General features: G+C 41.3%; 1 protein-coding gene across 2 annotated transcripts in view; it reads left to right on the top strand.

Moving 5' to 3' along the window:
* Positions 1–27,086, top strand: part of SP4 (Sp4 transcription factor) — a 56,029-nt gene that overhangs the window by 19,064 nt on the left and 9,879 nt on the right. For both annotated transcript variants that reach the window (XM_069088742.1, XM_069088741.1), the window contains exons 4-5: positions 24,152–24,374; positions 24,900–25,099. In XM_069088742.1, the coding sequence (XP_068944843.1) occupies positions 24,152–24,374; positions 24,900–25,099 (423 nt within the window). The remainder of the gene's footprint in view (positions 1–24,151; positions 24,375–24,899; positions 25,100–27,086) is intronic.

Genomic DNA, 27,086 nt, shown 5'->3' with positions numbered 1-27,086 from the left:
CAGCAGAACCAAGTGGGAATCTTGAAATAATCCAGGCTGGAAATGACACCTGGGTGGTGGCCTGGGTGGGGGAGGGAGTGTGCCAGGGTTTGGCTGTGGATTGGAGCTGTGAGGTGAGAGTAAGCCTAGTCAGGACATATTTATTAAGCTCCTGCTGTGTCCCAGGTACTGTGTTAAGTGCTGGCGATAACACAAAGGCAGAAAGAGTTGAGGATGTGAGTGTGAGTGAACTTTCATTTGCCAGTTTTGATAACTTCATGTGACTCTTTGAGGATTATGCTTCTTAGTTTGGTAAATATATATTTGCTGATTTTTTAAATGCACAACCAGTATAATTAAGGTGAATTTCAGTAAACATAAAAAGTTAGTTAACTTATCCCATTGTGTTTTGGTAGTACTCACTTTTATATACATGCATTGTTTTCATGTTTTACTTGCCTTTTTATTTGCAAGAATTTACCATTTCTAAAGTAGCTGGGGCAGCTAGATGGCCCAGTAGATAGAGTGCAGGACCTGGAATCAGGAAAATCTGAGTTCAGATTTGGCCTCTGACACTTACTACCTGCATGACCCTGGGCAAGTCACCTCACCTCTGCCTTAGTTTCCTCATTTGTAAAATAGAGATGATAACAGCCCCTCCCTTCCAGGGTTGGTAGATGAATCAAATAAGAACGTGTGTGAAGCACTTTGTGGACTTTAAGTCACACAAATGCCAGCTGCTGGGATTCATTTGTTTAGGATTTATTCCACCTTTGTAACTATCCCCAAAATCATTCAAATAAATATGTCAAAAAACACTAAATTAAAATGGTTTATAATTTATCTTAAAATATGTATAGAATTAACTTGAACAAAGTCATAACAACCCCTTGCATGTGGCTAGGTCATCTCCTGATTTTAATCTGGTAGATTCTCTTTTAGACTTTTTGCTGTTGCCACTAATGACACTATTCCCAGAGCTGCTGTGTGCCTGCTGATGAGGCCTTAGTCACTGTTCACACAGAGTACTTCCTGTAGAAGGTGGGCCGGAGGATCTCTGCTGCTCCCTAGCCCTAAGGCCGCTGGCCATTCACCTTCTCCCCTCCTCCTGCCCTTGGGCTTACCTTGAGATTGCTTCTGACTTTAAATCTGCCATCCCACCACAGCCTTGGTATTCATAATTGTCATTTCGTATGTTGTCATTCAGTCGTTTCAGTCATGTACGACTCTCCGTGACCCCATTTGGGTTTTCTTGGCAGAGATACTGAAGTTCTTTGCCATTTCCTCCTCCAGCTCATTTTACAAATGAGGAAACTGAGACAGCGTGAAGTGACATGTCCAGGGTCACACAGCTAGTCAATATCTGAGGCTAAATTTGAACTAAGAAAGAGGAACCTTCCTGGGCCTGGCTCTCTGGGCACCGTGGCGCCACCTATTTGCCAGATCATTTCTTATGGTGAAACAACATTGGATGCTGCTGCTGTATTTGTATACTTTGGAAACTATGTAGCCTGGTGCAGTTAACCCCTACCCCAACCCCTGTTTATGGTTCCTAATATTGTACCGTTCTTGTCCAAGCCCTCACTTTCATAGAGGATTTACCCGATGCAATGAAAACTTTGTCTGTTAAATCACTTATGGATGTCAGTGCAACACTTGAAGGTCCATGTGTTATCTCTTCCTCTTGCAATGGGATCAGCATACCATCTTCTCTAGTTAAACATTACCTTAAATTTCTTCATCTGTAAGATGGAGTTATAACATACACCTCACATGTATGAAAAGCAGCAGAAAGACCAGTTTGACAAGACCATAAAGTGGAAAAAGGGGAATAATGTACAAGAAAAGTGAGTGGGGGTGACAGACTTTAAATGCCAGGGGGGAGCATGTTTTATTTAGCCTAGAGACTATGGGGAGCTGTTTACTATAACTTTTCATCACCCTGTTCTCTACTGAAATTATAACCCTTCATCTACAAATAGCTGTCCTTTAAGAAGTGGCACCAGAAGTTCCTGAGAAACAGCACAGTGGGGTGGCTCCAGTGCTGGCCAGCCCTAGTTGAGAGAGAAATGTGTTCAAGGCCTGCCTCTGACAGAACAGTTGTGTATGAGACACTTAGAGCAGTAGCTGATCTGCATCAAAGGAGGGACCTTACACACCAAGATTCCCCCTGTGGCTGAAGTGGTCGATTCAGAACCCAAACCCTCCAGGGGAAGCTGTTAAGCATAAGGCCCTTTTAGAAGTTACTTGATGGCAGGTTTATAATGATATTTTTAGGAAAGATCATAGGCTTTCAGAGCTGGAGAGGACTTCAGAGATCACATAGTCTGGCCCCTTCATTTTATAGGTGAAGAAAGTAAAGGGAAGTGATTTTCCACGGTCCTAGAGTGCTTGAGTGACAGAGCTAGAAGGAGAAGGCAAGTCTTCTAAACTCTGGCCCGGGATTGTTTTCATTGCAGTTTGTACTTTGGGCAGGTACATAAGAAAGCAAGAAAGAAACAGTTATTGTTGCCCATATTTCAGGCATTCTTGTCTACAGCGTAGGTGGGTCGGTACATGGGTACTTCTTAGGTACTGCATCTGAGGTTTCCAGTAGAAAATCACATTTCTCTTGCTTCAAAGGAAGTATAGGAGAGACAAGCCCACCTTACCGCTGCTCTTTCCCAAGGGACGAGGAGGCCTAACGTTCATTGCCATGTTTCCCCTCCCATAGCATAGTGGTCCAGTTACTAAGCAGCCAAGTCAGTTTGTTACACTTGGAGTAAAACCAGAGTAAAAAATGTTAAATAACTTTTGGCTTTCAAATTCTATTTTGATTTCCTGTATATATTTTCCTATGAAGAAAACATTGATTCTTTTGTCTCTTCTTATAATGGCCCAAATCAGTCAATAACATAACCTTTGTTTCTATGGTTTTATGGTGTGAACAACATCAGAACTCCCCTCAGCTCAGAATAGTCATCTGGTTCCACTTCCAAAATCAGATTTCTCCTCGTCTTTGCTGCCTCTTTTGATGCCGCAGACCGCGTTCATTCAGCTTTGCAGGCACACGGAGAGCTGGCCAGGTGCAGATAGACTTGAGAGAGAAGATGAAAATGACTTGGAATGTTAAATGTCTTAAGAGGCTTGTGGCGGTAAGAAGTAAGGCTGCACACTTTGTCACTGTCCTTTGCAGCAGTTAGGCCCTCATTAGAGAATTCTATCTAATTAGATTTCCAGATTGTTAAGAGGAATAGAATATGCAGAAAGAAAATCATCATAGGATCATAGGTTTAGAGCTAGAAGGGACACTGAGTCCAATCCCTTCATTTTCTAGATGAGGAGACTGAGACCCAAAGAGATGATGTGACTTACCAGAAGTCACACAGATGGTTAGTGACTGATTCCTTTTCAAGTCCTTAGAATTCAGATCTGTCCATCTTTCCTGTAACCCAGTCTGCCTCACTTGAGAGAGAATCCAGACAGGGTAGAAAGGAAGGTTGGGTAACTAGAATGATTTAATTTAGAGAATAAGAATATGGGAGGGGCCTTTGATTTTGCATTAGAGTTTTCATGGATGTGTGGCCTCCCCATTTAGGTGGCCCTCCCCTAGTGTAAAGGGTGATCAAGCCATGTATTCTCATCTGTGTGGTTCTTGACCTTGCCCTTCCTTCCATAAATGCACCATAAAGGACATCCACTCTGCTTTGGAGTGCTCCCTTTGAACAATTCATCGGTCATACCTCACTCCTGATACATCACTGGCTCATTTCCTTTTCCAAGCATTTATGCCATTAATTATGTCTTTTGTGTCATTTCTTCCTTGGAAGGTAGATTGTAATATGCTATAGTCTACTGACATCATATATGTACATGGAGACATATAGATGTCTTTACATAACCCTTTCAGTTTTCTGAGGTCATTGTGATCCATAATTCACAGCTCTTATAACATCACCAGAAGACTGGTGGGATGTTCTGTAAAAAGTCCAAATGGAAAAGAGGTTTCCCTGTCGATGTTAAGGTACCCTAAAGGCTTCTATTAGGGATGTCTTTGTTCTTATTATTGTAGAGCTTATTCCAGATGTGTTAACTGATGGATAAATTCAGAAGGTTCCCGTTCAACTCTGTGTTGTGAAGTATGCATTCTTCTGTTGGATTTTTTTTTTTTTGTGGGTTACTGGGCTGGTACCTTTTAAATCAAGGGATTATTTTTTATTGTTTATTAAGGATCCTTTGGGGTGTTCTAGGTATTGGTACAACCAATAAAATTTCATCTCCAAACAGAAGGCTTTAGAAAACCTCCCTATTGATAGGGTCACCTTTCTACTAAGTATATTTTGTATGGAGCATCCCCCATGACACTGATGTAGCACCTTGAGTGAACATGTTTTATTCCTGTTTTGATATTGATAGTTAAATCATTCATTGACAAAATTCTCTCTGGTTGTATTTATAAAGGAATTTTATGTGATATTAATTTGTAGACTAACTCCTTATTGGAAGGGAGAGCCTTTAAATCTGCACTGTGTGTGTGCAGTGAGATCTTGTATTCTCAACAGAAAACTGTCACTTGTGACTGAAACCTAGCCTGTCATAGGTCCATGAAACCCTGTCTTACTCTATTCTCATGTTTTTATGAAGCATAACTTGGATTCAAGTACATTTTCTTAAAGATTTTTAAGGGCACTCACTTCCAGGAGCCAAGATGGTGGAGTAAGCAGGAAATCACCCGAGCTCTCCCAAATTCACCTCCAAACAACTCTAAAATAGTACCTCAAAATGAATTCTGGAATGGCAGAAACAAAAAAATGTGGGGTAAAACAATTTTCCAGCCCAAGACAACTTGGAAGGTGGAGAGGAAAGGTCTCTCTCATTTAGGTAAAAGGGGAGTGCAGTCCTAGGGAGGCTCTGCCTCAGCAAGTCAGTGAAGGTCCTGAGTTCCAGCACAGGTCAGTGACTGAGGCACCATGGGCCCCCATGCAGCAGAAGTCTTGCAAGTAGCCAACTCTTCCCCCTTCCCCTATCCATAGCACTAGTGCAGTAACAGGTGACCAGCCAGAGCCCCTAGCACAGGACCAGCCAAACAGCCAGGTTTGTAATCCCAGCACAAGAAATTTGAGACAATGTATCCTCCACCCCAGGAGCAGAGCTCATCTTTAAAAATAATAAAATAGGCTGGGAAAATGCAAATTAAAAAAAAAAAAACTTGACCATAGAAAATTATTATGGTGACAGGGAAGAACAAAACACAAACTCAGAAGAAGACAACAGTGTTAAAACGCCTATGTGTAAAACCTTAAAGAAAAATGTGAATTGCTCCAGGTTCAAAAAAAGATCCTGGAAGAGTGCAAAAACATTTTTAAAAATAAATAAGAGAGGTATAAGAAAGATTGGGAAAAGAAATGAGAGTGATGCAAAACAATCATGAAAAAAGATTAACAGCTTAATAAAGGAAGCATAGAGGTGGCAGAGCCAAGATGGCAGAGTAAAAGCAGGAACTTCCTTAAGCTCCTGCACCAACCACCTCCAATACCTGTAAAATATGACTCTAAACAAAATGTAAAGCTACAGAGCCCACAAAGTGACAGAGAGAAACAAATCTCTTGCTGAAGGCAGTCTGTCAGGCCCACAGGAAGGGTCTATTGCACCGGGCTGGGGGCTGAGCAGTCCTGTGGTGGCCCCGATTAGTGGCCCAGACTGGCCAGAGCAGACTTCAGGGGGGTGAATCATTGGCAGCTGTGGCAGTTTCCAGACTTCTCAACCCATAAACGCCAAAGAGAAAGTAAAAGGTCAGTAGGGAACTCTGCTGTAACTGGGTGACAAGAGCACAGTCTGGCCCCTGTACCCAGGGCAAGAGGTGGCAGAGGCATGGCACCTATAACTGCTGTGTGGTGGCACCTACAGCTGCTACGTGGTGGCACCTACAGCTGCTGCGGGGCTGCCTCCAGAGCTTGTGGCCTGCAGATCATAGGGGCCAAGCAACCATACAGACAGTAATTGCTCTTGCTTTGGCCCACTTGGATCTGGGTCGCAGTCTTGGGTGGTGGTCCTGGGGTGTGTGGCCAGTGTGCCAGAGTTTGTGGTGGCTGTAGAGAGGGTACCCTCCTCAGACCTCTGACATTGGCTAAAACCCCAGCAATTTGGGACAAAGCTCTCTACCCTGTGGAAGCAGAGTTCTACTGTGGCAAAGAGCTCAAAAGTCAAGTCATTGGCTGGCAAGATGAGCAAGCAGAAGAAGCACAATCAGACCATAGAATCCTTTTTGGGGGACAAAAAGGATCAAAACATGAAACCAGAAGATGACAAAAAAGTCAAAACTCCTGCATCAAAAGCTTCCAAGAAAAATATGAATTGGTTGTAGGCCATGGAGGAGCTCAAGAAGGATTTTGAAAATCAAGTAAGAGAAGTGGAGGAAAATTGGGAAGAGAAATGAGAATGATGCAAGAAAATCATGAAAAGTGACTCAACAGCCTGCTAAAGGCGACCCAAAAAAATACTGAAGAAAATAACACCTTAAAAAATAGACTAACTCACTCAAATGGTAAAAGAGGCCCAAAAAGCCAATGAGGAGAAGAATGCCTTAAAAAGTCTAATTGGCGAGATGGAAAAGGAATTTCAAAAACTCATTGAAGAGAATAATTCCTTCAAAATTAGATTGGAGCAAATGGAAGCTAATGACTTTATAAGAAGTCAAGATGCTATAAAACAGATCCAAACAAATGAAAAAAAAAATAGAAGGCAATGTGAAATATCTCATTGGAAAAACCAGTGACCTGGAAAATAAATCCAGGAGAGATAATTTTAAAATTATTGGACTACCTGAAAGCCATGATCAAAAAAAGAGCATAGAAATCATCTTTCAAGAAATTCTCAAGGAAAATTGCCCTGATATTCTAGAACCAGAGGGCAAAATGGAAATTGAAAGAATTCACCGATAGCCTCTTGAAAAAGATCCCAAAAAGGAAACTTCTAGGAATATTTTAGCCAAATTCCAGAGTTCCCAGGTCAAGGAGAAAATATTACAAGCTGTCAGGAAGAAACAATTTGAGTATTGTGGAAACACAATCAGGATAACACAAGATCTGGCAGCTTCTACACTAAGGGATTGAAGGGCTTGGAATATGATATTCTGGAGGTCAAAGGATCTGGGATTAAAACCAAGAATCACCTGCCCAGCAAAACTGAGTATCATGTTTCAGGGGAAAATATGGTCATAAATGAAATAGAGGACTTTCAAGTGTTCTTGATGAAAAAAAGAGCTGAACAGAAAATTTGACTTTCAAATACAAGAAGCAAGAGAAGTATGAAAAGGTACACAGGAAAAAGAAATCATAAGGAACTTATTAAAATTCCTACATGGAAAAAGGATAATTGTAACTCATGAGACTTTTCTCAGTATGAGGATACTTGAAGGGAATATATATGTGTGTGTATACATACATACATATATATGTATATATAGGAGGGTGTATGTGTGTATAAATACATAAGTGAGTGTGTGTTTATGAGTTAAATAGGTAGTGATAATATCTAAAAAGTAAAATTAAGAGGTGAGAGGAATATAATGGTAGAAGGAGAAAGGGAGAGATAGAATAGGCTAAATTATGTTATATAAAGGAGGCAAGAGAAAATTGTTACAATGGAGGGGAAGAGCAGGAAGGCTAAAGGGAATGGGTCAACCTTACTCTCATTGCATTTGGCTTAAGGCAGGAATAACATACACACTCAATAGGGTATCTTAGCCTACAGGAAAGTAGGGGGGAAGGGGATAAAAGGGGGGATGATAGAAGGGAGGGCAGATTGGTGGAGAGAGTAGTTAGAAGCAAACACTTTTGAAAAGGACAGGGTCAGAGGAAAAAGTAGAATAATTAGGGAGCAGAATAGGATAGAGGGAAATATAGTTAGTCTTTCAAAATGTAACAACTATGGAAACATTTTTTGTAACTACATATATACAACCTATATTGAATTGCTTGTCTTCCCAGTGGGGGTGGGTGAGGAGGGAAGAAGGGAAAGAATCTGGAAATCAAAGTTTTAAAAACAAATTTAAGGGGCAGCTAGGTGGCACAGTGAATAGAGCACTGGCCCTGGAGTCAGGAGGACCTGAGTTCAAATCCGGCCTCAGACACTTGAACACTAAAACTAGCTGTGTGACCTTGGGCAAGTTACTTAACCCCAATTACCCCCCCCCCAAAAAAAAGAAAAAAAGTTTAAAAGAAAAACAAATGTAAAAAAAAAAATTACATGCAATTTGGGAAATAAGATATATAGGCACTGGGGTATAGAAACCCATGTTGCCCTACTAGAAAGTTGGGGGGCATGGGGGAGTATATAAGAGAGAGCAGATTGGGGGAAGGGGTATTCAGTAGGCTCACCATCTTGGGGTGGTGGGTAGGGAAAGATAGGGAGAAAATTTGTAATTCAAAATCATGTGGAAATGAATGTTGAAAACTAAAAATAAATTAAAGATTTTTTTAAAATAAAGGATGCATAAAAAAATGGAAAAAAGTAAAAAAAAAATTTACTGAAGAAAGCTCCTTTGGCCAAATGGAAAGGGAAGCAAAAAAAAAAAACCTGAAGAAAATAATTCCTTAAAAATTAGAATTGGACAAGTATAAGCTAATGACTTCATGAGACATCAGGAATCAATCAAACAAAATCAAAAGAATGAAAAAATGGAAGAAAATGTGAAATGTTTTATTAGAAAAACAAGCCACCTAGAAAATAGATCCTGGTGAGATAATTTAAGGATTCTTTGACTGCCTGAAAATGATGATCAAAAAAAGGAGCTGGACATTATACTTTAAGAAATCAGAAGACTGCCCTGATATCCTAGAACCAGAGGGTAAAACAGACATTGAAAGAATCCACAAATCACGTCCTGAAAGAGACCCCAAAATGGAAATGCCTAGGAACATTATACCTAAATTCCAGGATCCCCAAGTCAAGGGAAAAATATTACAAGCTGCCAGAAAGAAACAATTCAGATATCATGGAACCACAGTCAGGATTACACAGGAAAAGGAGCTAGGATTACATCTAAGAATCTCCCACCCAGAAAGCATAATTCTTCAAGAGGGACTTTCAAACCTTCCTGATGAAAAGACCAGAGCTGAACAAAAAACTTGATTTCCAATACAAGACTCAAGAGAAGCATAAGAAGGAAAGGGATTCAGTAAAGCTAAATTGTATCTTTACATGGGAAGATGGTACTTGTAACTCTTAAGAACTGTATCACTATTAGTGTGTTTAGAAGGAGCATACATAGACAAGTTATGGGTATGAGGTGACTTTGATGGGGTGATATAAAAACAGTACAGGGTGAGAAAGAGGATTACCTTGGGAGCAGAAGAAAGGGAGAGACGGAATGGGATAAATCATCTCACAGGAAGAAGTGTGAAAGATCTATTACAGCAGAAGGGAAGATGAGAGATTGGGTGGTGGGCATTACTTGAAACTTACTCTCATTGGAATTGGCTGAAAGAGGAAATAACATACACAGTCAGTGGGTATAGAAATCTATCTTGCCATACAGGGAAGTAGTAGGTGAGGAAGTTAAGAAAAGGGGTGGGGGTAGGGGACTGACAGAAGGGAGGGCAGATTGAGGGAGGCAGTGGTCAGAAGCAAAATACTGGTGAGGAGGAGGGAAAGGGTGAAAGAGAAAGAAAAAGATAAACAGGAGGAAAAATATTATGGAGGGAAATAAACATTTAGTAATCATAACTGCAAATGTGAATGGGATAAACTCACTCATAAAATAGAAACAATTAGAGTGGATTAAAAGACAGAATCCTACAATATGTTGTTTATAGGAAACACACTTGAAGCAGAGAGATTTATGCAGAATAAAGGTAAGGGGTTGGAGAAGAATCTATTATTTTTCAGCTGAAGGAAATAAAAAGCAGGGGTAGCAATCATGATCTCCAGCAAAGCAAAAACAAAAAACAGATCAATTAAAAGAGATAAGAAAGGAAACTACATCCTGTTAAAAGGTACCATAGACAGTGAAGTAGTATCAGTATGAAACATATAAGAACCAAGTGGTATAGTATCCAAAATCTTAAAGAACTTAAGTTACAGAAGGAAATAGACAGGGACCTCAAGTTTCCCGTCTCAGAATTAGATAAATCTAACCAAAAAAATAAACAATAAAGAAGTTAAGGAGGTGAATAGAGTTTTAGAAAAAAAGTTAGATATAATCAACCTCTGGAGAAAATTAAATGAGGAATAGAAGAGAATTTACCTTTTCTGAGTGGTACATGGCACCTACACAAAAATTGACCATGTATTAATAGGGCATAAAAACTTCATAATCAAATATAGAAAGACAAATGTTAAATGTGTCCTTTCCAGATCATAATGCAATAAAAATTACACACAATAAAGGGAAGTGGAACAATAGATTAAAAATTAATTGGAAATTAGTCCCAAAGAATGATCGCATCAAGCAATAAATCATAAAATCAATAATTTCATTAAAATGAATGACAGCAATGAGACAACATACCAGAATTTATGGGATGTAGCCAAAGCAGCACTTAGGGGAAAATTTATATCTCAAAACTCTTACATCAATAAGTTAGAGCAAGAGCAGAGCAATAAATAGGGCATGCAGCTTAAAAAAAAAAAAAAAATAAAAAAAGAACTAAAAATCCCCAATTAGATACCCCATTGGAAATCCAAAATTGAAATTAATAAAATTGAAAGTAAGAAAACTATTGAGCTAATAAATAAAACTAGGATCTTGTTTTATGGGGGGGGGGGAATGATAGATAAATCATTGGTTAATTTGATTTTTAAAAAAGAAAGAAGACCAAATTTCCACTATCAAAAATGGAAGGTGTGAATTCACCACCAATGAAGAGGAAAATAAAGCAATTATCAGGAACTGTTTTGCCCAATTATATGTCAGTAAATCTGACAGTCTAACCAAACTCGACAAATATTTATAAAAATACAAATTGCCCAGATTAACAGAAGAGGAAACAGGATACTTAACTCCATTTTAGAAAAAGAAATTAGACAAGCTGTCAGTGAGCACCCTAAGAAAAAAACCTCCAGGGCCAACATAGAATAAGTGAATTCTACCAAACATTTAAAGAACAATTCCTATACTGTATAAACTATTTTGAAAAAAATAGGCAGAGTCCTTACAAATTCCTTTTATGACACTAATATGGTGCTGATACCTAAACCAGGAAGAGTAAATACAGAGAAAGGAAACTATAGACCAATTTCCCTAACAAATATTGAACCACAAATTTGAAATAAAATACTAATAAGGAGATTATAGCAATATATCACTAGTATTATATACTATGACCATATGGCTTTTATGCTAGAAATACAGGGTTGGTTCAATATTAGGAAAACTGTTGGCATAATAGACCAAATCAATAACAAAATCAACAGAAATATGTTTATTTCAATGGATGCAGAGAAAGCTTTTGACAAAATACAGCACTCATTCCTATTAAAAAAAACTAAAGAACATAGGAATAAATGGAGCTTTCCTTAAAATGGTAAGTAGCATCTATTTAAAAACCATTAGGAAGTATCATCTGTAATGGGGATAAGCTAGAATAACATCAGGAGTGAAGCAAGGATGCACATTATTGCCACTGCTCTTCACTATTGTACCAGAAATGTTAGCTATAGCAATAAGAAGAAAAAAAATGAAGGAATTAGAATATTCAATGAGGAAATGAAACTATCACTCTTTGCAGATAATACGGTATACTTAGAGAATCAACTAAAAAAACTAGTTGAAACAATGACTTGAGGAAAGTTGCAGGATATAGAATAAACCCATATAAATCATTAGCATTTCTATATGTTAACAGCAAATCCCAATAGCAAGAGATAGAAAGAGAAATTCCATTTAAAATAACTGCAGACGATATAAAATACTTGGGAGTCTACCTGTGAAGACAAACTTGGGAACTATATAAACACAATTATAAAACATTTCATGCAAATAAAGTTAGATCTAAACAACTAGAAAAAATACTAGTTCCTCATGGATAGATAGAGCCAATATAACAAAAATGAAAATTCTAAACTAAATCAGTTTACTTATTCCATGTCATACCAATCAAAGTACCAAAAAAATATATAGAACTAGAAAAAATATAACGGAATTCATCTAGAAGAACAAAAGGTCAAGAATATCAAGGGAATTAATGAAAAAATATGTAAAGGAAAGTGGCCTTACCAAATCTCAAAACTATGTTTTAAAGTGGTAATCATCAAAACTATCTGGCATTGACTAAGAAAGAGTGGTGGATCAGTAGAATACATTAGGTACACAAGACACAATAGTAAATGACCACAGTAATCTAGTGTTTGGTAAACTCAAAGACTCCAACTTCTGGGACAAGAACTCAGTATTTGACAAAAACTGCTAGGAAAATTGCAAAATGGTATGGCAGAAACGAGGTATAGACTTACATTGTATACTAAGATAAAGTCAAAATGGGCACATGATTTAGACATAAAGAATGATATCATAGCCACTATTCCCCTTCAGAGAAAGAACTTATGGCATCTGAATGCAGATTGAAGCATACTATTTTTACTTTTTGTGTGTGTTTTTTTCTTTTGGTCTGTTTGTTTTTTCACAACATGACAAATATGGACATATGTTTTATATGATTGCACATATGTAACCTATAGCAAAAAATTTGGAACTCAATTTTGTAAAAAAAAAAGTGTTGAATTTTTCTTTACATGTAATTGGGAAAAAATAAATACTATTTAAAAAATATTTTATTGGTAATCCTTGGCTATTTCTTTTTAGTGATGCCATTCATAATCTGTTTCATTATTTGAAATCTTGGTCTTGAGATCTTGAAAATTGATACCTGATGGCCTTCTAAATTGTGATAATGAATGGTTATTATACAAAGATAGTAATTAGAAAGTATGGTTCTTCAGAATGCTAAAGAATGTGAAACATAATTAAATTATAACAAGAAATTTTTGTTAGATAAAAGGAAAACCTTGGTAATGCAAGTAAATAAGTAAGCAGTGATTTAAAAAAAACTGTCAGAAGCTGTGGATTTGTCTCTGGAAACCTTTGAAAGTAAGATTTTAACTTTTTTTAATGGGTTTATTTTGGAGGGGAGGAGATTGCCTTCTATCCTGGTGTCCCATGGATCCATGGAAATTAAGATATGCTAATATCTGTTGATGATATGGACTTTTGGATAAATGGATTCTTCAGGTATGATGTAAGTAGTCTGGGAACCCTTGCAACAACTCTGTTCCCATTGCCCTCCTAATGTAGGCCTAAATCAGAGCTTCTTCACATGGAAGTCATGATTTTTTATTATAGATATGAATGTACATGTATGTTTGTGTATATATAAAGTATATTATATATGAATACATAAATATAAATTGCATTTCAGTCATTTAAGCTACTAGCGCTTAAAACCATACTAAAACTTCTAAATAGGCATCCCCTCCATTTCTGATTCTGTGCCACCATAGAAATTGAGTTCCTTTCTAATTTTAATGTGTAGTATGTTATTTTCTGTCTTTAAAAACATCATCATGAGAAGGGGGCCATAGACTTCACCAGACTGCCAAAGGAATTAATGATATAAAAGGTTAAAAATCTCTGCCCAAATTGCATTCCATTGTTTCTAGCCCTTGTAGCTTAATAAACCAGAGGGCTGCAGGTCTATTGAAAATGGACTTTAATAGAGATTGTATAGACTCACACTTGCGGACGGTGTGTCCCATACTCCAACACTCCTCCTTGAAGCAGACTTTTCTTCACATTCCTTGATACTTAGGACAGTGACTGACACATAGAAAGCCCTAAATGCTTATCAAAAGGTTCAGATAAATGTTGTGATCCCAAATACATGGGTGCCTTTTTTTTTTTTTTGCCATTTTGTCATCACTTAGAAGAAATGTTTGTATTTCAGGAACTTTAATATATTTTTTCTGTAGTGGGCATATCAGAACTCTACTTGACAGAGATGGGGAGGGGATGGGGATGTGTGTGTTGGAGGTGTTATTTGTTAAATAAAGGAATATTCATTTTATATCCTGAACATCTGGAAAATGCTATGAAATCCTTAAATTTGTTCAAATACCTATTCTGTTTTGACTGTTCCCTATAACCCTTAAAAAAGGGGCTATTGAACAATTTTTTTTTTTTTTTAATGTTTTAGGATTAAAGTTTCTCTCTACACTGCAGTGGTGTATTTGCTTACCTTGGCAACACTCCCACCAGCACTCAAAAAAAGAAAACCAAAAAAACCAAACTATATTCTGGGTGTTAGATGAGATCCAGAAGTCAAAGGGGGGCTACCAAAATCCAGATTGGTGATTGAGGGGGAACCTTCCCTTCAATTTCTGTGACCCTCCCTTCTCTTTTTTGTTCTCCCCTTAGACAGAGACAGACAGAATAGAGACACCTGAGTATTTTCTGTCTGCCTTTCTCATAGTAGATCATGTTGTTTTAAGTGATTGATAGGAATTTTTCTAGAGGAAGGATCAGAACTCTCCTGAGGAATAACATTTAAAGGCTTTCAATATATATTTTTTAAAAAGCAAAAGCTATCTTCTGTTTTGTATTTCACCTAACTGGAGTGAAGAGAAATGAGGGGCCCTGTCCATCATCCCTCCTTTCCCAAGGATGAACAATAAGCAGATGTTCATCATACATAGAAAAACTTGGCCACCCTCAAGCTTTGTAAATAGAACACTGAACTTTTGCAAACCCGAAGTGACCTATAAACATTGAACTGACAAAAACGAAACTCAAAATAAGATATAAAAGTCATAGCCAGTTTCTGCCATGTTATGTGTTAAGATCACCAGGAAAGCAGGTCTGGCTGAGGCCGCAGTGGCAGGAAGGCAAGGAATGTGTGGTCAGACCTCAGAAGCCAGTGGGGCCAGGCTGGCAAGGACTCTGAGAGCCGAGCAGTGCATTGACCACTGATCTACACACCCTCTGCTCTCGCTCCTCCCTGCCTGCCAGGCCCTAGCTGCCAGCTGATTAACCTTAAGAAGAAGATTCCTCTATTTAGCCAACTCCAGTGGCTTCCTGTGTCCTCTAGGATCAGATAGAGACTCTTGTTTTAGTTGGAAAGCCCTTCCTTTCCGCGTCCCCTCTTCTCTTTCCAGCCTCACTGTGCGTCGCTGCCCTGCCCACATTTTGTTCCACATTGCTTTTCACAGCTGTCCGTATTTGTATCATCACCTTGCCATCGTTTTCCTTTCACATTTTATTACATAGGATCATTGTTTGTAGATTAAAATGTGAGAGGGCATTTTTGAGGGTTTTTAAAAATTATTAACAGTTACATGAAATAGGAAGGAGGGAGGGAGGAAACAAACCCTTACTCTGGGCTTTGCTGAGCACTTTGCAAATATTATCCCCTTATATTCTCACAACAACCTGGGGAAGTAAGTGCTTGTTTTATCTCCATTTTATAGTTAAGGACACTGACATAGAGGTTAAGTGACTTGCTCAGTGTCAGAGACTGGATTTGAACTCTGGACTTCCTTCCTCTAGACCCACTGGCACCTAACTGCCTCATTTTAAAATACTGAAAGAATTTGAAATTTAATATCAATTATACGATTGAATTTTATAATAAATTGCTTTATATAAAGGCTGAGAATAGCTAAATTTTAGACCTAGCCACTTCAAAAGGTGAAAAATAATGCGCATCTTCTCCCATTTCTCTGTCCTTTAAATGCACACTTTACTACTTCATCAGTTCTGCCTCAGAATCCTTGTCTTCCTTCAAGTCTCAGCTCAGATGTCACTTCCTGTGTAAAGTCTTCTCTGATGCCCCAGTTGTTAATGTTCCTATAGTTACCTTGCATTTGTTTCTCAGTACCCAAATCATATTGCACCAGTAGGATATAAGCTCTGAGGGCAGGGATTTTGTTGTGGTGGTTGTTGGTCTTTATATGTAATACCTTGTGCTTAATAAATGTTTTTGGCATTATTTGTTAAATCCAACTCAGAGTTGCCTGCCTTGGTATATTTTTGTTGTAAATTTTAGTCTATCTAAACTCCTCTCCAGATTTTCTAGGCCAGTTGGTACTGTATCTTATGTATTGCATACAAAGGAATTATTGACGAGATGTTCTCACTTTCCCTGGCTGTAAATTTGGCTACTTTCTTTTTCCTCTTCTCGAATATACATTCGATAAGTAGCTGCCCCAACCATACTGTGTTTACTTCCAGCATTCTCTCATATCAGTAAGATCCTAGATTCACTGAAGGAGTCAGTTTCACTGGAAACTAGAAAAACTCCCTTTGCCCAGAATACATCTACTCAAACTCCTCTCTTTGCCTTTATTAGAAGTAATCATTGTTGCTTGCTGTTTACAGCTCTGTGACCAAAGCAGGGAGGAAAGAGGTCTACTGACCAAGACGAGGATTGAGGTCCCATGCAGTGTTAGGGTAACTAACCCAAACTCTGTGGAGAAAAAGCTTTGGTCAACCTATGTGACCCTTGAATTCCAGCTAGAGCTGCCTATGGTCATGGTCAAATATACTGCTGCTCTGGAGAGGTGAAATACAGGAGAGGTAAAAGGTAAAAAGGGTAATGGAGGAACCTTGTTTATTAAGAAAGTAAACTTGTGAAAAAATCCAGAAACCAGAAGTGGGGGGGAAGATGGGAGAGAGAATTTGGATAACAGTGTAGGGAAAAACAAATAATTTTGCAGTGTGTATTTTGTATATGCTGTAGACCTATTGGACAACAAGGTGGACATAGATGAGGGGTTTGGGAAATAGACCTCTAGTCCGGCCTACAGGCAGGATGGAGTTAGTTACGGGGCGAGAAGTCGTTTGTCCACACATGGGTTGGTGCTGTCTTTGTACCCGAAGCAGAGCAACTGGTAACTTCTTGACTTGCCTTAATAGTAATCTCATCCTTCAAAAGGTGCAGGAGCCAACAAGGGGATATTCACATCCAAATCAGCTCTAATTCTGATTCTCATTAAGGAGGGGACGTTGGTTGCTAGGGGGCAGAAGGGAAGGAAATGATGGGAGCATTTTTGTTTGTATTTCAGAGAATATTTTTCTGTAATAAATGACCACACACTCCTTGAGTTTGATAGAGAAGAGGAAAACAATGTAGAACCTGGCACGTACCCTAGACTTGGACAAGCAAATTTCTAAGGTCTAATAGGAAGGATGAGTAGCATCTCATGGCCTAAAATTCTAATAATGAGAATAATAGCTAATGTTCATGTAGTTAGTGTAGAAATACTATCTAGTTTTACATTTGCCACAACCTAATGAAATGAGCACCCTTATCCCCATTTTACAGATGAATAAACTAAGGGAGATAGAAATTAAGTGACTTACCCAGGGTCTCAGAGCTAATAAGTGCCTCAAGTCTTCTAACTGCAGGTCCATCCCTCTGTCTACTCTACTGCCTACTTCTGGAATGGAAGTCAACTCAGGAGTGATGGGAAAACTCTCAAGAATGAAATTCTTAAGGTACAAAAGAAAATCATTCCAATAAGGAGAAAACAATTAGAGTTGTAATGAAAGTAGCAAAATGTGAGAGGAGTGAAAGGAGAGGTGGTGCCAGATGTTTGAGGGCTGTGAATTGGCATTTTCCCTTCTCAGCACACTCTCCGCGTTGCAGTCATTGTGCCTCAGTTAGGCGTCCCAATTGCATGTGCTTTTTGTCAGCCCTATGGATGGCCTCCTCCATCTTGTTAAACTGTTTGTGGCACAGTTGTCTGCAGTGTCTGCCACATAGTTAGGCTGCCACTGCTCCAAGTTCTGTTCCTTAGGCTTGGGATTTTTGAAATTCTGCTAAATGACTTCATTGGACCTAAACAGTCTTAGAGGAATTGCTTCATGGCACCCCCTCGCAAAAAGACTAGTTGATAAGCAAGCAAGAATCCAACTTATTAATTTGTGGGCACAGGAGAACATCTTTCCAGTGTTTAGAATACTTTTGTCTGATAATCACAGCATATCGAGTTACCTGGGAAACCAGAAGTCGTCATCAGAGGGTTGCTTAGTAAGCACAGGGCCAGAGGAACCAGGTGTGGCAGGTGTTATGGTTATATTGCATGTAGTCAAGCTTAAAGCAGCATTTCCCAAACTGTTTGTAATATGAATAAGAGTTTCATAAGATTTTCAGGGCAGTGAGTTGACTCAGTGGCTAGACCACCAGGCCTGGAGTCAGGAAGACCTGAGTTCAAATATGACCTCAGACACTACTGGCTGTGTGACCCTGAGCAACTCCACCTTTGTCTTAACCCACTAGAGAAGGAGGTGTCAAATCAAAGTGTGGTCCACAGGGTCACAAAGATTCAACTGAATGACAAGGAATTATTTATGCCAGCAGTGCTTTTCTCACTAAAACATGTTAAATCTAACACTGTTAGATGCTTTCTCAACATGACAGTTTTCAGTACAAAAACAAATTTAATTTCCTTACCCCCCGATTTTCCCAGTCTTTGATGGCTGTGTTAATTTTGGAAAAGTCAGCCTCAGTGAGTGTTCTCATCATATTCCATCGTGGTTTCTTTCTACAAAAGATACTTCCTCACTCCTTTCTCCTCCCACCCTTTACCCACAAATACTGAATCAAAATTGATAAGTTTCCACTGTCTGATGTCCAGTGTTGTCCCTGGAGAATGAGCTCTCCACAAAGCTTCAGCATCTTCTGAAAGGCTATTACAATTAACTAGGTAACAATTTATTTTGGTTAGTAACATTTAAATAGTCTCCTTCTAAAGGAATTGGAAGGTTTCTTAATGACATTGGGAAAAACACTCTTATCAACCACAGTTTCACAAAACCTCTCTCAGGGTGGATTACTTTGCAGTGTCTAACTTTACTATGGACCCTCTTCTCCTCCCCTGTCACACTCTTTCCCTTACTAATCCCATCAGTTCTCCACAGCCTCAAGCCTTCTTTCTCCAAAGGTGATGCCCTAATTTAGCATATCCAATACCAATGGTTCCCTAGATTTCCCATCCAGGACCTGGACATTCCATTACAATTTAAGTTCAGCGTCCCCATCCAGAGGCTATGTTCCCCTGTCCTTACCCTCCCCCAGTCACCCAGGCTTCTGATCCCCGGCATTGCTGACTCCTGCCTCCCCATCACCTGCCTACATAGTCTCTTGTACAAGTTACATGCTTACTAGATGGTGATTGAATTGAATTGTCCTTCCATGTTGTCTCTTGAGTCTGTTCCCTTTTTCACCCCATCCATCAGCTCTTCCCTTCGTTACTGCCCTGGCATTCTAATTGGCTTCTCTACTTCCAGTCACTTTTCTTTCTGATTTGTCTTCCTCTGAGATATTTGAATGATTCCACGAGCTCATCAGTGACAGTGTTCCCTCTAACTGTATTTGCTCATTTGATGCAGTAAACTGGAGCATGAACAGAAGAAATGGTGGTTATTGTTTCGTGTAGATGATATAAGGATGTCCCTAAGTGCCAGAACAAGGCCAGAGCCCTGCCCCCTTCACAGAAATACTTGACTGCAAACCAAAGAAATGTGGCTCTCAAGAACAGCAGCAGTTTAGAATAGGAACTCACTTAGGAAGTCATGTGGAGAATGGTAACAGGGTATGCACAGTATGGCCTCATAAAACAGCGAGAGGCCAAGGAGGGCAAAACCAGCATGAAGAAAACTTGGCAAGAGGCCTCACTAAGCAGAGCCATCCCCAGAGCATTGAGAGATGAAACTGGGAGATAGAGAAAGACGGACAAGAGGAGCAGTGATTTATTTAAAATCGCCGAAAGGACGAACATCTTTAGAAATGTCCCCACTACTCTAACAGAGTCCATTAGATCAATTTTGTAGAATCACATTATCCTAGAATTGCAGGGAGCTTGTGAGGTTGCCCAAACTCCCTGTCCCTTCACAAAATAAAAATGTCTGCAGCGTTCCAGAAAAAAAGGATCTCAGCTCCACATCCCTGTTTTCCAGGCTAGTCCACTGTACTTTGGCACCACTGTATGTCTTCTCAGGGCAGTTTTCCTCATACGGAGCCAGAATTTCTCATCTCCCTCACAACCTCCCATTTCTTTGAGACGTTGATAGCACTTCTCTCTTTCAGAGTCACACCTCAAAATTAAAACTTCTTTCACGTGACAGCCCTTAAGAAATTTGAAGAGATCTTGTCTCCCAGGAGCCAGATGAGACATTGGGAGTTCCTTCAAATAGTCCATGGTTTTAAGTTTCCTTATCACTGGCGGTACCTTCAGTACACTTAAAATGTAGCATCCATAACGACACAGAGTGTTACAAATAGGGCAAGAAAAAAGGAGACAAAAAGAGGTGTGTGGTCCTGGGTCAGTCACTTAACCTCTTTCTGCCTCAGTTTCCTCACATGTAAAGTGGGGATAAGAACAACACTTTGGGTTGTTGTAAGGATCAAAGGAGAGTGTCCCAGACAGGGCCCAACAGGCAAAGCGGCATGAGAGTCATCACCTTCCTTCTCCTGTGACCCCTGTTCTGTCCCTAGGCAGCCAAAGGGCAGTCATTTGTGTGGCTGCCATGTTTGCCATACCCAGTATTGTGGTGTTTTTGAACTTGTAATTTTCTACTTTTTAAAAAAAATTGAAATTAATTATTATCATGAGACTCGTTATTGTCAGCAACTTTCTAATGTAAGAGCCTTCTGTAAGATTTCCCAACATAACGTGTTGGTTTTCTACAATTTGTACCTCCTGTAATTTGCACTTCCCACTGACCAGTATGGCCACGTTCAGTGCTTTCAGTTCAGTAATGCCCACCCAGGATTTTGTTTATGCCCCCAATAGAAACCTGAAGAGAGCTGGAAAGTTCAGAAATTGAGATGGTAATCTGAAAGATAGTTGGTATTTATATATTAGCTCTCTAGAGGATACATTATCTCATTTGAGAATACCAAATGCTGAGAGAACTGAAAGATGATGCCAGGCTGGGAGAGAGAACAAACACATAAGAATGATGTAACCCGGATTCAAAGGGCTCTTGACTAGGGCTGTTTTGGACATTTTGCTGACTCTAGGGAGAGGAATTTCCATAGGGATAAATGTAAAATCTTAAACTTGGACTCAAAAATTCAATGTCACAAACTCAAGGAAGCATTCTTTGATAGCATCTGGGAAAAAATCTGGGGATTTTAGCGAGCCATTAGCTCATCATGATGCCACAGTGGGATGTGGCAACCACAGAAGTTAATGCAATCAGGTTTCATAAAAGGATCATCATTCCAGGAATAAGGAGATGATAATGACTTTGCCGTCTGCCGTATTTGGAGTATGGTCGTGTTTGGTCCCTAAAGGCAGAAAACCAGGAGCAGCGGGGAGCTAGAGAGACAGGTTTAGACTTTGGGGGTCAGGAAGAACTTTCTAAAGCTCAGAGCCCCCTCAAAGAGGATCAGGGCCCCTCAGGACGCCCATGAACTCTCCTTTGTGGGAGATTTCAAGGAGAAACTCTGGGGCCCTTGATTGTCTCTTTTATTGTGGGCATCCTTTTCATTTGTAGCCTGAACTAGCTGGTGTCTCTTCCAATCCTAAAATTCAAGGATTGTCACATCCCTTCCTGCTTAGTCAAAACTGTCTTAGTATCGATAACTCCTGCCTCATGAGCTGTCCTTCTAACAAAGCGAAAATAAAACCAAGAATTCATTAGCCACATCTGAAAGTTCATGCAAAATTTCACATCTGGATTTCTCTATTAAAAAAAAATAAATTATCTGTTTTCTCTTTCTACCACCTACTCCATTAAAGAAAAAAAGGGGGAAAACAGTATGAAGTCAAGCAAAGCAAATTCCCCTAATAATTGTACACGTGTGTGAGAGAAAGACAGAGAGAGAGAGAGACAGAATCGTCCCACACCCTAAGTCCCTCTCCTACGGAGGATGATGCTCAGCATGTCTCATCATCGGTCGTCAGTTCTTTGGGATCATGACTGGTGATCATATTGATCATGATTCTTAGGACTTTCAAAGCTGTTTGTTTTTCCAGCATCGTTGTTATCATGTATAAATTGTTCCCCTCGGTCTGCTCCAAATGATTCACTTGAATAAAACTGATGCCATAGTGAGAGGCACTAGAGGGCGCCACAGCACAGAGCACTGGGCCCGGAGTCAGGAGGACCCGAGTTCAGATCTGCCTTTTTCTCTCAGTGCCCAGTCCATGGTGAGTCACTTTAATTAACCCCTTCTTGTTTCCGTTTCCTCATCTGCACAGTGAGGACACTAACAGCACCTGCCTCCCCCGGAGACTGTCAGGATGAAAGAAGGTGACATTGTAAGGTGCTCAGCACGGGGCCTGGCCCACAGTGGGCACCACATAAACATTAGCATTCTTGTTATACACTGTTCTTCCGCATTTGCTCTTTGTTCTGCATCAGTTCATATGTGAGTCTTACCATGTTTTTCTGAAGCCTGTTTCCTCATTTCATAACACACACTATCACATCAAAGGGCACACAATATTTAGAAGCTCATATAGAATTCCAGACTGGTTTCCAGAAAGATTGTCCCCTTTCATAAGCAGATCCACCAGTGGAGTGCATCAGTGGGCCTTTCGCCCCACATGACCTTCAACTCCTATCACTTTCCTTTTTTGGCATCCTTGCCAATCTGATAAATATGAGGTGGAATCTCAGAATTGCTTTAATTTACATTTCTCTAATTATATAGTCATATCTATATCATTTTTTCATATGGCTATAAACAGCCTGTGTTTCTTCCTTTGAAAACTGTCTTTTTGTGTCTTCAGACCATTTATCAATTGGGAAATGGCTTTTATAAATCTGAATCAGTTCTTTCTGAGACCTTTATCAGAGAAACTTGGCTCAGAGATTTTTTTCCAAGTTAACTGTTTCCCTTTTAATGTTAACTCTATTAGATTTGTTTATGCAAAACCTTTTTAATTTTGTGTAATCCAAATTGTCCATTTCATCTTCTGTGGTCACTCCATTTCTTGTTTGGTCATGAATTTTTCTTCCTATTCACAGATCTGATAGGAAATTTTTTTCCACGTTTCTCTAATTTGTTTCTAACATAGCCCTTTATATCTACATCAGGTATCCACTGGGAGCTTATCTCTGTAGAAGATGTGAAGTATTGGTTGAAATCTAATATCTTCCATAGTGCTATGCAGTTTTCCCAGCAGTTTTTGTCAAATAGTGACTCTTTATCACAGCCGCTGGTACCTAATCTGTTACACTGATTGATCTGTTTCTTAACCAACAACAAAATGTTTGTGTGATAATTGCTTTGTGGTATGGTTAGAAATCTGGCCCTGCTGGGTCCCTTTGGTTGGTTCCCAGAGGCCCCTGTCTCTTCACAGCTTGCCTTCACTTGCCCTCTGTTCCTTGGTCTTGTTCAGGTCTCCCTTCAGTTTGGTGTTTTAGGTCCATCTTCTGCATTCAGCTCCCTTATATTTATTCCCTGTCCCTACTCCCCAACCCCCCAGGGGTTAATTTGCTTTCATGGCCCTAGGAAAAGTCTTGTAGAGTTGGAGGCTTAATGCCAGGAATGACGATGACCTCTGAGGATGGGGTGGTGCCCAGAACCTGGATGTGTCCTAGCAGGCCTCCTCTCATGTGCTCAGGCACAAACATGTTTTATCCTCTTTAATGGGGATAGGGCAGTCCACTTGCCCCATGGCCCTTCCCCCATCCCTACCCCAGCTGGGGGTTGGACTCAGTTGCGGCAGTGGAGGGCCTTCCCCAGAGATGACCTTCTGTCTGTTTGATAGCCGTCAGAGCATGAACCTCCTTGAGGGCAGGCAGGATCCTTTGCTCTTAGTTTATGGACCGCTTGACTGGTCCTAGCAGCGCATGATCATTACAGTGATTGTATTGCCACATGGAAGACCAGTCAGTGTAGTGGGGGATGTCTTGGCCCTGTGATCTGGGCTGACCACAGAGACACAGACCTGTGCTGGGAGAAGGAGTGTCCTCATGTGGGAGTTCCCTCTTCTAGACAGTGAGGTCCCAGGTCCAGGCCCAGCCCTTATTTTATGTAAAAACAAAATAAAATATGTGGTTGCAAGAGACCTTTGGGCAGTTCACCAGCCCCTTTTCTGTCTTTTCACAAGCTTTTATTTCCTTTCTCCTGCCCTCTCCTTTCCTTGCCCTTTGTAAGACTCAGCCTGTTAGAACTGGAAGGAAACAGGAATGAAGAACACTGGGTCGGGGCTGCTTCAGACGGGCACCTTTTCTCGACAGGTCAGCAGCAAGGCCAGGATGGAGTGAAAGTGCAACAAGCTACCATTGCCCCCGTGACAGTGGCCGTCGGGGGCCTTGCTAATGCCACATTAGGCGCCGTCAGTCCTGACCAGATCACGCAGCTGCAGCAGGCCCAGCAGTCCTCAGAGCAAGAGGCCCAGCCTGGCAAGAGGCTGCGCAGAGTGGCCTGCTCCTGCCCCAACTGCCGCGAGGGAGAAGGAAGGTAAGTGCAGAGCAGCAACAGGGGGCCCAGGGAGGTCACTCAGCTGTCACCGGCCCCTTTGCCCAGTTCTGTAACAGAGGGTCCTCATCCAAGGGCTCCACCTAAATTAAGGGAACAGCTGCTCCATGGGGCCTGGTATCAGGGAGATCCACGTTCAAGTCCAGCCTCAGAATAGCTGCACCAGCACCAAAGGGTCATAGGGAGGGTCAGATGAAATGGTATTTGCATGGTGCTTAGCCCAGGGCGGGGCTTCTGGCAGACACTCGAGGAACACTGGCTTTCTGCCATCCCCGGAGGGTGGGGGTTCTTTACGGTGACCCAGTCATCTCAGGACAAGGGCCTCTAGTGCTGGGTCCTGACTCCATCCTCTTCGGTTGTTCTTGGATGACGGGGATGCTTCTATGGCCTCGTCTGCTAATTCTACAGCTGTGGGCGGGACAGCGTCTTGGGGCTCGTTCTGGGCTTTGCCAGGCAGCGAGCTGACCTTGTGAAGAAAGGTGAGTGTCTGCCTTTTGTTCTTGACAGAGGCACTAATGAACCAGGGAAAAAGAAGCAGCACATCTGTCACATTGAAGGATGCGGCAAGGTGTATGGCAAGACGTCCCACCTGCGGGCGCACCTGCGCTGGCACACGGGCGAGCGGCCATTCGTCTGCAACTGGATCTTCTGTGGCAAGAGGTTCACGCGCTCTGACGAGCTGCAGCGGCACCGGCGGACGCACACAGGTATGGCGGTGGCACTCTCCCCCCCACCAGCCTCCATGACAGTCAAAGGGTGTGGGCAGCGTATCACAACTTCAGAGTTTTATTTAAGACGCTTAAAATCAGAATCGTTTTGTCCGTTTTTATGATCAAGTTTTAACTAAGCAAAAAACTCACTGTTTTCATATATTTGATTTTCTTCCATGGGATTTTAAGTATCCCCAAATATTTAATTTACTTATGTTATTGTGACAATTTTTAAGTTAGAAGGAGAGACTTTGAATTCTGGTCTTTTAGTTGACCTCATGCAGAGGGTGAAATGTTTTAAGTTCAGTTAAATTCAGTAGTTCCAACACTGAGGCCCTGAGAGTGAAGGGAGAGGATACAGAGATTCCCCTTTCCTGTTCCCCCCTTCCCAAATAAAATGCCCTCTCTCCAAGGAGGTTGGCCTGGGGGCAAGTGGGCTACAATATATAAATAGCCAGGAAAATAGAAGATAATGGAGGGGGAGGAGGGTCACAATGTCTCTACCAACCAGAGGGCTCAGGACAGTCTTCCTGGAGGAGATGGTACTTGAGCTAGCCTTGGAAGAAGAGTGGGGAGGGTCATCAGCATGACCCGGATGCCAGCCAGCCCGGTTCCAACACAGGGCAGCATGACCCAGATTCCAGTGCTCTCAGTTCACAGTCCACGTTGGGAAGCAGTGAGGCCCTCATGAGTCGCTGAACATTGAACAAAGAATGGAGTTAATGTTGCCCTAACGTGGCAGGCCAGATGGGGCCGATGCAGTTGTCTGCAGGCTGTGTCAGGGTAACAGCTGGCAGGAAGGAAGGGGGCACTGAGAGCTGGTGTCCACATGGGGAAATGGAATCAGGGTTCCTGTCCCCCCACTTGTTAGCACAGCCTCCCAGATGCCCCCCTCCTGGAATGTGACCCTGAGAAAGGCTGGTGATCCAAGTGGGGAAAAGTCCAAGCGCTGTAAGATGCTGCAAGTGTGAGCTGGTGGTCTCAGGCCACTGACGTCCTCCTTCTGGGGTCTTCCAAGACTGACACCTCCTCCTGTAGGCCGGGAGGTGACAGAATTGGTAAAGGGCCTTGGAGAAATCTGAACTGTGTGCTCCTGAGCAGACCCCTCGAATGTCTTGGAGCCATTTCATGGTCCTGGGGCCGTTGTGAGTGTCTTATGAGGTCACACGTGGAAGCCGCCTTACAGAACTGGTGCTGGAAACTTCCTACTCGCTCCAGCTGGGCACCAGGACCTTCCTGTCTGGGCGGTCCTTTGTTGCCCTCTCTTTTCCATCAGGCTTCCTTCTTCCTACCAGATAGACTCCTTCCATGGCTCCCTGTGATTCACTGAATGTCACTTAGAGCTGAGCCTGGGTTTGTACAGCCCTGGGCAGAGCCTTGAACCAAGAAGCTAAGAGAGCAGTGAAGATAAAAAGTAGTGAACTGCAGGATTTGAATTGTAAAGAAAATTAGGCAGCCCAAATATGGTAGTTTTGTGAACAAGGTCCTGCACACGTATCTCCCTTCAGAAGGATCTTGGTGCAGAGGCCTGGACTGTCCTGGGTGGCGGTTTATCTTTAGACCAAACTCTCACATGGCCTTTGGTGGCCTGCACAGCGGTTCCAGCTCGTCCAGCCCTGACTCTGCCTCTTCCCAGACTCTCTTCCCACACCCCCTCTTTTCTCTCCCTTTATGGAGCCTTTGCTGGGCTTCCCAGAGAAGAGGCATCACCCTGGCCTTTGGGCTGCAGTCTGTGCACCTTATGGCATTAAGCCCATTCCCTCTGCTGTTGTTTGCTCAGCTCTCTTGTGTGGGGTGTGTTTGGGGGATGTGGATGTGAGTGTGGGTGGGTGTGCATGTGTGTGCGAGTGGGTGTGCAGGTGGGTGGGTGTAGGTGTGCGTGTGTGCGAGTGAGTGGGTGTGCATGTGTGTGAGTGGGTGGATGTGCATGTATGTGCGAGTGGGTGGGTATGCATGTGTGTGCGAGTGAGTGGGTGTGCATGTG

This window comes from Petaurus breviceps, unplaced genomic scaffold (assembly GCF_028583685.1).
Source record: "Petaurus breviceps papuanus isolate PSGF00001 unplaced genomic scaffold, PetGlider_PUasm1.0 185, whole genome shotgun sequence".
Taxonomy (NCBI): Eukaryota; Metazoa; Chordata; class Mammalia; order Diprotodontia; family Petauridae; genus Petaurus; species Petaurus breviceps.
Note: the sequence above shows the minus strand (reverse complement) of the source record. Positions and strands in the feature narration are given on the sequence as shown.